Here is a 14,018-nt window from a genome sequence, read left to right as displayed (position 1 = left end):
CACACTTCATGAGGGCTCCATGCCCCAGCTCCACCTCATGTCCTATCACTGGGTGGGCAGAAGGAGAAGCTGGTGAGCCCCCAAAACTTCTGCTCCCCCACTGCCCCAGCTTCATCAGGAACTGTAGGGATAGGGCAGAGTAATGGGTACAAACTGAAAAAGGGAAAATTTAAGTTACATATTGGGGAGAAATTCCTCCCTGTGAGGCGGGTGAGGCCCTGGCACAGGGTGCCCAGAGCAGCTATGGCTGCCCCTGCATCCCTGGAAGTGCTCAAGGCCAGGTTGGATGGGGCTTCTAGCACCCTGGACTAGTGGAAAGTGTCTCTGCCCATGGCAGGGGGTGGAATGAGATGCGCTTTAAGGTCCTTTCCAGCCACTTAATATTGTGTAGCACCAGGAGCAGCTGAGGGAGCTTGGGGGGCTCAGTTTGGAGAAAAGGGGGCTCAGGAGGGACCTTCTGGCTCTGCACAACTCCCTGACAGGAGGGGACAGCTGGGGAGGTCGGGTTCTGCTTCCTGGGGGCAGGAAACGGGACAAGAGGAGATGTCCTCAAGCTGTGTCAGGGGAGGCTCAGCTTGGACATCAGGAGAAATCTCTCCATGGAACGGGTTGTCAGGCATTGGATGGGGACATAGTGGAGTCCCCATCCGTGGAGGTGTCAAAGAAGGACTGGACGTGGCACTCAGTGCCGGGGCCTGGCTGACAACATGGTGTTGGGTCTCAGGTTGGAGTCGATGCTTTCGGAGGTCTTTTCCACCCCGGTGGGTGCGGTGATTCCGCGCTGGTTCCCTGCCGCACCCACCCTGGCGCCGCGCCACACTCAACATGGCGGCGCGGGCATGAGGCGGGCGGGGGCTGGCTGGGGGCGTGTCGCGCACCCAAGATGGCGGCGGCGGCGGGCGGGGTGAGATGGCGGCGGGCGCGCAGGCGCGGGCGGGCGGCGGTGACGCGCGGGGCGCGCGGTGACGGAGCGCGGCGGCCGCGGCCCTTTGTTGGCGGCGGTTGAGGCGCGGCGGGGCCGGGCCGGGCCGGGGCCAACGGCGGCGGCGGCGGGGCCGGGCGCGGGGAGGCCGCGGGAGCCGCCGCCGCTCCCTCAGCGCCTCGCCATGGACTCGGACGAGGGGTACAACTACGAGTTCGACGAGGACGAGGAGTGCAGCGAGGACAGCGGCGCGGAGGAGGACGAGGAGGACGAGGAGGAAGACGAGCCCGACGATAATCTGGACCTGGGCGAAGTAGAGCTGGTGGAGCCCGGGCTGCGCGTCGGCGGGGAGCGCGACGGGCTGTTGGGCAGCGAGACGGGCGGGCTGGGCCCCGGCGGCGGCGGCGGCGGTGGCGGCCTGGGCGGCGGACCGGGCCCCGGCGGCGGCCCCGAGCAGGAGGAGGATTATCGCTACGAGGTGCTGACGGCCGAGCAGATCCTGCAGCACATGGTGGAGTGCATCCGCGAGGTCAACGAGGTTATCCAGGTGCGGCCCCCCGGCGCCGGGACTGGGGGGGACGCACCGGGGAAGGGGCGTGGGGGGTGGCGGGACGGGCCAGCGGCCTCCTGCGGGCACCGGGCCCGGCGCGTCCGCGGGCCGGGGCCTCACACACACTTATCGGTAACCCCGGGGCTGGAGGGGCTCCTGAGTACCCCCCGGGGCTGAAGGGGCTCAACTCGGTATCTCCGACGCTGGAGGGGCGGGGGGAGCGACTCCTCTCGGTGCACCCCGGGGGTGGAGAGGGCTCCTCGTCCCCCCGTGCTCCCGGGAGGCCCCTCGGGCCCGGCCAGGATCTCGCTTCCTGCTGTGGAAGCGTCGGGAACGAGGCCTTTGGCACTGAAAGGGCTCCTCTTTCTTTGTGTGGTTGCCAGCTGGGGGCCGTAATCTGTGTTTTTTTCTTGATTCCCCTCCGTCCTCACGGTGTTTGGCGGGGTGTAGTTCCTGCAGCTCCTTCGCTAACCCGCGGAGTCCATGGCCAGCCCTGGAATTCCAGGAGAGGCACCGCTCTGGTTTTGTTGCTGTCTCCCTTCCCTTCCCCCCGCCACACACAGAGGTTGAACCTTGTGTTTATTTCCAGCCCAGACCAGGAGGGGTACGAGCAATCCCTTCACAACCGTAACTTTTTTTGCCCTCAGTTTTTAAGCGTGTCTCTTAAAAATTGAAATAGAGTTTGAAATAACATCTACCTTTGACTCAAAGTATCTACGTCTTATCTCTTGGCTCCTGAGTTTTTGGGGGAAAAAAAATCAAGCCATTGAAGCGGTTTAGCATCCTTTTCTAAATGTTCGTGGCAGGGTTTGGCTCCAGCTCACCATCAAGTTCCCGATGCAGTTCACTTTTCTTCAGGTGATGGGATTTCTTTAGTTCCCGTTTATTTTACTATTACTTAGAGTCACTAGGAAGTTGCTACCATTTGTCCAGTATGCCATGGAGAATAACATGAGAAATCTGTGGATATTAAATATTGAGGGATCCAGTGCCCAGAAAGCACTGGATCCCTCAGAGTTTTTTGGCTGCTTGTGTGTGTGTTGGTAAATCTCTTTAAACACGAGATACCTTAGTGAATGTTTTTTCTCCAACTGTCCTGTGCTCTGCAGTGGCTGTAACAGCAACTTTAAAATGTTCCTTTATGTGCTATAAATCCCCTGTAGTTTATATGCAGCTTGATGCAAACAGCTGTAAAAATATTTGCGTGCTAAATTAGTAAATGGCATTCCTTGAGTCAAATTAAACTTTATAACTTTAATGATAGCATTGCCCATGTAAAGCTGAATAAAGGAGTCTGCCCGGATTAGCTGATTACCCTGCAGTTAAAGAAGATCTCATGGTTAAACAGGGATGTTTCTTTGCTCCCAGTTATTGATCCTGATGTAGGCAGGGAAACAGTTGGCAGGCAGACATGCAAACAATTGGGACCTTCAGCTTTTTACTCTTTCAAAGAGCCATTAAAATAGTGAGTCTGTGTTTAATGATTAAGATTGCAAAAGCCATGTCCCATTTTGTTTGTATTGAACAGACTCTGACATATTCCTTATTTTTGCATAAGACAAGTGGTGGAAAAGTTGCTGCCAGTGAGGAGCTGAGTGCTCCTGCATTTTCCAGACCTGGCTGGTGGACTCACCTGCATGTTCTTCATGAACTAATTTGTTAGAGAAGGTCCTGATTGCTGGTCTGAGTGGATTTGCCCCCCCCCCCTTACACCGCCCTGAAGCTGCTTGACTTGTGTGCTCCACCTGTGAGTTGCAAAATAGTGGAGAAGAATGGGTTGAGGTGACGAGCCCCTTGTTCTGCCCCATCCCCGGCCTGACCCTGTGCTGGGCTCTGCAGAACCACCCCCGACCTTCCGTGTCTGCTCTCCTGCTCCAGTGACTGCCTGGCTTTGCAGTGGTTCCTCCTGCTTTAAGTACAGCAGGGTGCACCAAGTCTGTCTGTTGAGAATATCGTGGGTAAACTCGGGGCCCAAAACCAGCTTAGGGCCTGGAATGCCTCAGGAGAGGGTAGGAAAGCTCTTAGGATGGCTGTTAAATGCCATTTCCTGCCATCACATTTCTGGGCTCTTCTGAGGTAAAGGGCCCGACTTTGGCTGATGCTTCAGGATTTGCTCATCCTCACTCCTGTGGCTGCTGCTGAAATCTTCCAGGGCTCTGTTCTGTTTATTTCCTTGTGTTTGGCACCCAACCAGGATTGCTGCTGCTGCTTTTCTGGTTCAGTAAACCTTTTCTGGAGTCACATTGGCTCGGGATCCTGCTGCGGATCCTCCTCGGTTGCTGAGCTGTGATTCACTTGTTCCAGTCAAGTACTGGTGGCTTTGGTCCCTGTGTGTCTGGGAGCAAACAGTGATGGTTGTGGTTACATTTTTGAGTGCTTTGAACTTATTTGTTCAAGGGAGATGTAATGTGCAGCCTGAAAACTTCAGCTGTGGGTCTTTTGCTCTCTAATGAGTGATTTTTTTTTTTGATGATCCAGTGTAAGGTATAAATGGGGTTTTGTTTTGCAGCTGTAGTGAAAGGAAAATGAAACAGGGAGCCACAGAGTATTTGCAAGGAGGTATCTGAGCCATGGCAGGTGTAACTCTGTATTAAAACACTCCATTTGAGCAGTTTTTAGCTGACAGGGCTATAGTTGAATGGTCTAAATTAAATTTTTTCTCCCATCCATGTGGTCATTTCCAAATAAAAGCTGTGTGAAAAAAACCCATGAACTTTTCAGGGTAGGGATTTGATCTGATGGAGACTTTGCAGAAGTGGGAGCTAACTTGTGGCTAAGCTGCTGCTCACAGAGCCTGTGATTCACCCCTTAGTGTGGAATGGACTTTAGGAGATATCTGCTCAGTGCCAAACTCTTATCACTTGGCCTCCCTAAGGCCACTGAACCTGCAGTGAACCAGCCAGGACTCAGAATGTCTCAGATATTCAGAATATTTTACACTTCTTTTTCTTGTCTGAGCAGAAGCAGGATTTCAGGTGTTTCATGGTGGTTTTGTACAGTATTTGGCACTTATGCTCATAATCTGATTTGTCTCCATGTGTCGCACAACAAGAATTCCCCTTGCTCTCCAAATGCAAAAATAGGGGTATGAATAACCCCTTAACCTTGTGCTGTGGGTTGGCTGAGACTTGAGTATCCCTCCCATCCTCTCCCTGTGGCTAGGTGGAGCAGAGAGCCATTTGCCATGGTATTTGGAATTTTAGTTGTCTGAATAAACAGGCGGGTTTCTGGTGGTTTTCCAGCTGCTGGCAGAATTGTTAGCAAGGGACTGTAAAAACCTAGACAGAGAGGTGCAGTGGAACAAAAGGCTTCTCCTCCCAAAGGTATTTTCCCACAGTTAAATGTCTTCTCCGTATTCTTCCTCTCTGAACTTTTGTCCAAATAATCCACTGCCACTTCTTTTTGTATTTTTTTTTATATCAGATTGCTATTTCCATTTTTGCTCTAGTTTTTTTTCTGAAAATAAACTTGAAAAATGTTTAGAATGGCACATTTATTTCTGCTCTGAGTAGAGCACATGATGTTTCTCTGTAGCCTGGCTTGGCCCAGTATTCTCCTTGCTTTGTTGTAACCTTGTGCAATTCCAGTATTACCAGGTGGGATTAATTTCCCCTTTTTGCCTGCCTTTTTCTGGAGCATTCCAATGACATTGTTGTGATGTCACTGACCATATTCATTCTTCCTGGACTTTGTAGTGTTGAGGTATTGAAAATACTGGGATGAAGCTGTGAGGTGGCAGAAAAAGGAGTTGAGCCTTTTGTTTTCTTTCCCCACCCCACAGCAGGGATCAGGATCCTGGATATAGCTGGGTGTTGTGCCTGGCCTGCATGATTGTGAGCATGTTGAGCTTCAGACCTGAGCTTTTTCTGGAAGGATGTGGCATTCTCAGATCCAACAAGGCTTAGTCTAGCTCAAAAATACCATTTCTTTTGATTAAAGGCTTAAAATTAGATTTTTTTTAGAGCAGACCAGGTCAGATGTAACGTCAGAGCATTTGTATCAAGTACAGGTTTCTCATATACACAGTGGAGCTGGATGACTTCTTTGGAAGCAAGGTGAGCTCCTTGCTGGTAGAAGCTTTGCCATTAAAATATGCCCAAACCCCAGACCACTCAGGAGTTAAAAACCCATCTTTTGTTGAGGAATGGCTTTTCCCAGAGGCCCCTGGAGTTCACAGCCCTGGTTAAACAGAGCTCTGTGATGACAAGTGCAAACCCATTGTTACAGGAGGGGTCTTGTTTAACAGTGGCTTCACTTGCTTGGACAAACTATCCTGATTTTCAGGCAGAACTTAGGAAATCTTCCCAACACTGGTGTAATTCAGCCTACTGTGGGCAGCACATTCCAAAGGTATTGCCCAAAACAAGGATGACTTGCCAGTGAGCAACAGGAATTGCTGCTTGTAGTACAGGGTCGTGCTCAAAGCTGTGTTTAATGCTACAGATGACATCTTGGAAATTGGGAGTGCTTGGAGCTGCCTGACAAGCATTAGGTGGGAGTCTGTGGGTGGAAGCACTGGAGGCTGGAGCTGCTTCCATCCGGGTCCTCCTCTCACAGCCCGAGGTGCTCCTTGTGTAGTTACTTATTTGATAATAGAATTCATGTCAGGGGCCTGAATGTTATGATGCTGGGAGGAAATGCTTTGTGAAACCCCATGTTTCTGTCACGTGGTGTTTATAAGGTGTTTCATTATGGTAGGAATGCATTTAATATTTCCAAGGAATGGAATAAACTGGATTGTGACAAAGCATTCCTGGAATCTTGTATAAGTAATCACTCCAAAGCTTTTGGAAATGACATGGTGTCTGTTCCTGACTGCCAAGACATGTAATTCTGAGCATAAGAGAAATTTTTTTTAATATTACTTTAAATTTCAGCATTACCACGTAGGAAAGTCTTGTAAAGTCTCCAGAGGAATTTCAGCTTAGTACTTAAATATGACCCATTTGCTTTGTGCTTTATGCTTCTGTTAGGCCAAATGCAAATCTTGTGGTTGGCCATGTGTGAAAACATTTGATGCTGGTTGCTTTTGTCTCAATGTAGTTTTCCCAAAATCACAGCAATGAGCCTTTTCCTTAGAGGCCTTGGGGTGTAGATGGGAATCAGTGTGCTCTGGGATGTTTCAAAGTGAAACTGAAAACACTAATTTTTTTTAACTACTTTTAAATGTTTATTTCCAGAAAGGTAAAACTAAATAGTAAATACAGTTGTTGCTATTCCCTGTGGGTTTAATTTCAGTGAGCAGGACCATCCCTGCTGTGCAAAGTAGAAGGGTTGTTTCTGCTATAAAGTGGAAGCTGTGAGACTGCAGTTGATGCAAAATGAGATATTTCTGGGTGTTAAAGCATCATTGAAAACAAAAACATGGATTCCCCTTTTATACTTTTCCCAAGCTCTGACCCCTTAGCTCTGACCTTGCACGAGTTCAAGTTTCTAACAGCAAATAAACCCCAAAGCTCCAGTGCCCTTTGGAAATGTAGGGCAGTCCTGTGTCTTTGGCACCTGTTGAATGGTTTTCAGTTTTCTATTTCTAAGCTAATTTCTCTTCCCCTTTACTCCATTAATGAAACAAATGAGAATGTGGTTCTGCTGTTGTTGTCAGGTGTGGTAGTTGAAGGAAGTGATGGTTGATCTCCACATTGTGCTTGTTTTAACAGCAAGTCAGTGTTTTCATCCACAATTTCTTTGCAGGAGCCTTTTTTTTTTCCTGGAGAAGGTAGCAACTCATTCCTCTGCTTAGGAAATCTGGTTAACTGGGAAAAGTACCTGAAATTTGTCTGTAACTGAGAAAGCTGGAAGTTCTTTCCACATATCTCCATCCCAAACTCCAGGGTCCTCCAGATTTCTGGTCCTTCTGTAATTATCAGGCTCTGAGTGTTGTAAGTGATGTTTTCTCTTTGTGGCTGGCTGTGCTGGATCCCTGACAGCCACAAAGGATGTTTGGAGGCTGTTGGGTGCACACAAGTGCTTAATGCTGCTGAATTCATCAAGTCATTTAGGAGCTGCAGCAACTGCAAGGAAATTGCAGCCTGGTTTATTGTAAAACACCTTCGGAGGGTTTGTAGCTGCTCAGTAATGCCAAATGGTGCATTTGAGCACAGCCCAGAATGCAGATGCCTCAGGTTTGGGAGAGGGCTGCTGGCTTTTCCTGGGGGGGATGTTGGTGCAGGAGGCTCTGAGGGGAGGAGGCATTCAGGTGGGGAAAAATCATTAGTAGTTTGATAATGGAAATGCTGATAATATTTAAGTATCTTCACCATCCCGAGTGTTTGGTGTTGGGAGTGTTGGAAACCCTGAGCTTGGCCTGTATGGAATTCCTTGCCTTGCTCTTAGCTTTTGATGTTGAGCTGTGATGGAAGCATTGTTTAAATAAAGCTTTGAAAACTGCCATCCAGGCCTTCCCTCAGTAGTTGTTTCAGGTGTAACTGAGTTTATACTTCACAGGTGTGTTCCTTTCCTGATTTTGGAATGCCCATGTAGGTGCAGAGGCTCTTGCAGGGGTGACCCCTTGTTTAGGGGGTGTAGCAGTGCCAGGTCACTATCTCTGCTACTCAGAGCAGCTCACTCTGGTGAGGGTTTGAACCACTGTACATACACAGCACTCAAACAGAACCATTGGCATTGAGTCTTTTCCTTGTTTTTAAAGACTGAGAACTTCTTCCAGATGTTGGGAATCATTTCAGATCCAAAACCTGACAGAGATAGCTTCTGACAGCAGCAAGGTCACTTGGAAGAAGTGAGTAAGCCCTTGTGAAAGCCTCTTGGGTGGTTGTGGTGCATTTTGGCATTGCCAGCAGTCTTGCCTTGAGTTTTGGGCAACTTTTGGCAGCTGGTGGAGCACAGAGCTGATAGGCATTGCCACTGCCCAGGAAAAAGGGAGAAACAAAGATTTGGCTTTGGAGGGGAGTGTTCCCCCTTGGTGTCCTCCCTCTGGAGAAGCATGGGGAGGAGAGCACAGCTTCTCCATGGCTGTGGTGTGGTGCCTGCCCTTATTGCCAGGCTTGTGGTTCTGTGTGGATGTGTTTGGGAGAGGAGGCAGATACAGCTGCTGGGGACAGGGAGCTGAGAGCCCTGACAGCAGGAGGCTTTTGGCTGTAATCTGGTAATAATTGAGTGTACAACCTACCTAAAGCTGGGCTTCTTGGTCTTCTCCTGGTGGTTTCCACTGGTGCCCACTTACTGGCACATGAAGGTGCTTCTGCCCAGTGTTTCTAAAACATTCCTGGTTTTGTGTGTTCCTTGGTTAAAAACTGATATGTTAGAGCACCATGTGGCACCTCTTGTTTCCAGGGACAAGCAGTGCAAGGGTGATGTCTTGGCCATCTGCTTCACAATTAGGTCTTGTGGGACAGTGCTTGTGTCTCAAGCATGGAGGTGTGAGAGGCTTCCTGGTCTGAGGGGAGGGACTCTCCATGTACTGTGACACCACAAATAGGCCTTGTTGTGCATTTTAATTCACAACAGATGAAGCTTTCATTGCTTTGTGATTTGAGGAATTTGAGAGCTGAAGGAAGATAATCCCAATGTTTGAAATTAAGAGCTTGGATATTTGCTTATTGCCTTCAGAAAAATTGTCTGCGATTGTTGCAGTGGTTTCACCAGATGAGGGATGCAGACTCTAAACTCTCTTTCCCAGCAGGAAATCAGGGTAGGATAGGAGTTCCTGCTTAAAAGGATTCTACTTATTCTAGTTGGGCACAGTTAAAGTCCTCTCAAAGTGGAGGAGACACAGTAAAAACTTAGTAGAACCAGAAGAATCTGTATAATTGGACCTAAAAGTAGTCAAATGCCAAAATAACTGACTTCTTTGAGTGTTAGTTCAAAGGTTTTCTTTTTAAACTAATATTTGCAATTCTTATTAAGGAGGCAGCCTGACAAGAGTTTCTTCCAAGGTAAAGAAATGAAAATTTGAAGTGGTTCTGAAGGTTTCCATTTCCTGCCTGCTGTTCGTGACTGGGTCAGCCTCTGAAGGAGTGTGTTGGGTGCTGCCCTGCACAGGGTGGTTTTTTTTGCTGTTTTCTTCAGCAAAACCCTTCCAGAGCCACAGAGGAAGGAGCTGGTATCTGAATCTGACAGTAAAAACAGCAGGACATGGCTGTTTTACTGTCCTGTGCTTGCTTTGATGGATGTGTGGACCTGCTGTGGTAGTGACAGTGCAGTGCTTCACTCCAGGTCACTTCTTTGGGGTTTGCCTTTGGGTTTTGGAGTTGGGGCACTTGGGATGGGTTTGGTTGGCTTGAAACACCAACTCACTGGAACCATTCTTGTGTTTGAGTGTCTGACACCCATCCCCAGTGGTGCTTTTGGGGATGTACAGACAGGTGCACCCACAGCAGAGCTGTGGTTACATGGATATTGGTCTTGGGCAGTTCCCATTCCCTGGCTGCCTGGGTGCAGCTCTTTGCAGGGCTGTAGAATGCAGGGGATCAGGGAACTGTGCAGTTAAAAGTGTCTCCTCTCTGCTCTTCTTGCACAGCCCTCTGACCCCATGCTTTGTTCCAGGTGTGATTGTGTTTGAATTGTTCAACTCTGTCAGCACAACAAATGGATGTGCATCCACACCTCCACGTTTCTGTGGTCTGTTTTGTGTGCACATCTAGTTAGAAGGGCATATTTAACTTTGGAAAGAGCTCTGGAGAGTTTTTCAAAATTTTGATGCCCTCTGCAGCTGGTAACTGTGGGCTTGGTGTGTTCTTGTGCAACAAAACACAAATGCAATCAGCATTCCTTTGTCTGGCAGACAGAAATGTGGAGAGGGATTAAGGGAAACCAGGAGGACTCACATGAATAAACAGTCTCCCTTGCAATGAGCTTTCCTGTGTGGGAAGAAAAACTTAAGACTGAGTTAACTCCTAGTTATCTTTATCCTACTCATGTAGCATTTGAGAAATAGGGAGTAAAAAGAATGGTGTGAAAAGAAGAGTGTGGGAGAGCCATGTCTTGAGGTTGGATTCCAGAGCAGGAGCTTGGAAGTGACAGAGCTTTGTTAAACAATGTGTATTAAAACCAGGCTGAACTGCAGCTTTTTAATAAAAAGGGAGGAAGAGCAGCATTCCAGCTCTTATTTAGCTGTGTAATTTTTCCTCTGGGAGCAACAATGTAAACTGGAAGGTCCTCAGAGTAAAATCTCACCTAGTGTGCATAGATGAAAATAACTATAATATAAAATAACAATTCAATAAAAAAAATTAACAATTTTTGTACAGTGTGAAGATCTGATGAAATAATGTGTCTAATGTCTTTGTTTTGATAGTTTGTAATACTTCTGCAGTGACTGAAAGGCCATCTGAGCAAATTAAGGTGATTTTAGATATGCATTAGGTTGTTCTGTAATAACCAGTCTCTTTATTTTACTTGATAATATGACATGCTTGAAATATCCTTATTTGTATTGTTAATAGAGCTGAAATTGATGCTTCAAAATGTGCACAAAACCATGTCTGGCTGGGATGATAACTTCTAGAAGGGGAGCAGTGCAAGACTTGCAGTTCTCTGCAGGGATGGTGGATACTGAAGCTCTTTGGAGGGAGAGTTTGGGCTCTGTGTCACTCTCGTGTGCCTGCTGTAATTCCCTCCTGTCCTTTGCCAGGGTGTTTGTGCAGGCAGCACTGGGATTTGGAGGAGGCTGGGTGCCAGCCTGTTCAGTGCACTCAATTATTCACCAGTCATTAGTGTAATTATTCCTCTTGCTGCCCTGCACAGCAGTTACAAGGCACGGCTGATTAGGTGGGGTTTTCCTCTTGCAGAAGCCCAGTGTCTTGATGACAGTAATATTTTAATGGGAGAGGAACAAGGGATATCCTTATCAGCTGGTGTGGAGTCCATCAAATACAAAATTGCATGTCCAGGTTTGTTCCCATTCCCTACCAAAAGAGAACCGGGAATCTGCACCTCCTTGCTGGTTTGACTCCACAGCTGTAGAAACACTTCTGATTAAATGAGTGCAAGTCTGTGTAGAGGCAAGTTTTTAAAGCCCTTAAACAAGAAAATGATGAAAACACTGGAGGTTTCCCATTCTCCCCCACTGCTGTATGACTTGTGTTCTGCTATTTCTGTATCAGATCCCACCAGACTATTTTCTCTGAACTCGAGGGAGCTCAGGTAGCTGGTTAAAAATACCTGCAGCAATTAGAGACTGCAGTTAGACTTCGAGGTATATCTTGTTGGGAGCAAGAGTGAACAAGTGATTACCAAACTCCTCATGCCTCCAGACTGTCTTCTCTTCAAAGGTAGCTTCTGCAGAACCCTTGGAGGAAAACATTTTGGGGTACAAAGAGGCAAAATTACTTCTTGTAGCGGAAATCCCGGCTTAGAAAGTAACGTGTTGCCAGGGCTGTGTTTTGTTGGCTGTAAAACTAAGTAAGAATAAATGAGCAGAGTGTGGTACATAAACTGCAAAGTCATCATTAAAAAATGATCCCAGCTAGAAGAGGCTTGTTGGGAAAAGGATGCTGGCAGGTTTTCCAAGTGCAGATGCAGGTTGTGCCAGCAGAACAAAGTGCTTTTGCAGGTAAAGCTGCTTTTTGCAGGGAAGTGGTACAAGCCACAACCACATCTGCGCTGGGGCTGCTGCCAGCGTCAAGATGCTGCCAAAGATTACATCCCCAAGCCACTGCTGCATTGGCAGTGGTTTCCTGGGCCTAAAGAGTTTCTTAAGATGGCTAAATTTTCTTTTTTTCTTGATTGAGAGTTGTAGACTAAGGCATAGGCATCACCAGAATGGATTTCCTGCCTGTTTGTCAGGGTGACATTGGGTGTTTAAAACATATTTTGCCTGTGATGGGCAGAGGAAATCATCCTGAGGAATGTGTTTTTTTCCTTTCCTAAAATACTGTGGTGATGCTTCTGTGCAATGGGAAGACTTCCTCTTTGCCCCAGTGAAGAGGGAATGGGCCATAAAAATGGGTGTTCCTTTGAAGAAGGGACAAAATCAGAAGCAATGAAGGACAGAGAACTGAAGGAAAGTACCAAGTGCTCACCTCACTAGGATCTGGAGGGGAAAGAGAAGCTAGAAAAATGTTAAGGATTTTTTTTGTGCTCCAAAAATACTCATGTAAATCGTCCCTGGCTAAAAATTCTTGTGCCAAGCCTATTTTTCTCAGTAGTCATGCTGTTGATGAAGGGGTTAACACTTGCATGCCACCAGTGACTATGTATCCAAATATTTTTGAGGTAGCCTGGCCATTGCCATGAGAGAAGTTATTCATTGGGATGGCTTTTGTTTACTTCCATTGGTAGATCTTTAACTTGCAGGAGTTTGTGGGTGCCACCTCATTGTGCTCGTGGAAGAAGTTATCATCCCTCACCATTTTCTTTTTCCTGTCTGTATATTTGTTGGAAAATGTTAATTATAATGTTCTGAACTGAAGTCAGGACTCAGGACAGGCTGCACAGGCATGTCACTGTGAGAGTTTTGCATGGTGAGTTATTTCCCCCAAATAGCTGTGAGTCTGGGGATACCTGGGGATTTCTCTGTTATCCTGTGATTTTTAGGAGTCACCAGTGGCTGTCTTGAGCTGATACAGAGTTTGGCTGCATTATACCTTCTGTGCTAAACAACTCATGTGTCTTTGTGCCCAAGCACCTGTGCTAGGTGTTCTCCAGCAGGGCCCAGTAACAAAAGCAGGTCAGATCACCCAAAACCTGAGACATAACCAGCAGTGTTTGAGAGACACATTGATGCTGGACATCCTTGGAGGCTGATCCTCTGCTTGCTCACTGTCTGAGCAGGGGACACCCTTAAATCATCATCTGGAAGGACAATTTGGGAGCCCTTTGCTGAGAACTTACAGAAGTTAACTGAGAAAATCAATTAGTTGTTTTCACGGCACACATTTGAGCCTACGGACAGATCAGCCATGGAAATAGGCTGTGGAAAAAAATCCACAAGTTTTTGGGAATTTACCCTTCCCAGTACAGCTGTGATCGGAAAAATACCTTCATCCTCCTAGAGTTTGTCTCAGTATTAGAAAAATACCTTCATCCTCCTAGAATTTGTCTGATTTCTTCTAAGCATTTCAAGTATACCATGGTATCATTATTTCTTCAAGTTGCTTCTAATACTTCCTCCACTCATCTGCTCATAGCAGCCTCTTAACACGGCCCTGGTCTGGGTGATGCCTCTGAATGTGCTTAAAGCAGCAAGAGCAAAGTTGTGTTGTGCTAAAGGTGTGCAGAATCCATGAAATGCTGGGTGCTGTGAACTGGGAAATCATTCACTGGCCAGAGCTGAGGTGCCTGTTCCTTGCTGGAGGCAGGAGCCAGCAGTTTTCCTCGCTGGTGTGGAGGAGCAGTGCCACTCTTGTACAGATTTATAAATCCAGGATGTGGGTTCAGCCCTTTGGGTGCCTCTGGCTCTGGGCCAGGCCCTGGCAGTGCACATGGTGGTGAAAGAGCTGAGTCAATGTACCAGTACATACTGGAGTGAGGGGAAAGAGCAGGGAAAGCTTTTCTGAGACTCCACAAGACTTGTACAAAATGATGCAAAGGAAGAAAGCAGATGTGCAGTTCATCTTTCAGCTTTATTCCTTTAACACCCATTTCTGC

The 14,018-nt window shown here is 47.4% G+C and overlaps 1 protein-coding gene across 1 annotated transcript in view; it reads left to right on the top strand.

Moving 5' to 3' along the window:
• The first annotated feature begins 1,050 nt into the window (after positions 1-1,050).
• Positions 1,051-14,018, top strand: part of ARIH1 (ariadne RBR E3 ubiquitin protein ligase 1) — a 51,808-nt gene continuing 38,840 nt past the window's right edge. The window contains exon 1 of the mRNA XM_054272723.1: positions 1,051-1,469. Coding sequence (XP_054128698.1) covers positions 1,107-1,469 — 363 coding nt within the window. The 5' untranslated portion in view covers positions 1,051-1,106. The remainder of the gene's footprint in view (positions 1,470-14,018) is intronic.

The sequence above is a fragment of the Melozone crissalis genome, unplaced genomic scaffold (genome assembly GCF_028551555.1).
Source record: "Melozone crissalis strain CALT ecotype California unplaced genomic scaffold, PUWL_Pcris_2 ptg000014l_1, whole genome shotgun sequence".
Classification (NCBI taxonomy): domain Eukaryota; kingdom Metazoa; phylum Chordata; class Aves; order Passeriformes; family Passerellidae; genus Melozone; species Melozone crissalis.
The sequence above is the reverse complement of the archived record's forward strand: the minus strand, read 5'-3'. Positions and strand labels throughout refer to the sequence as shown.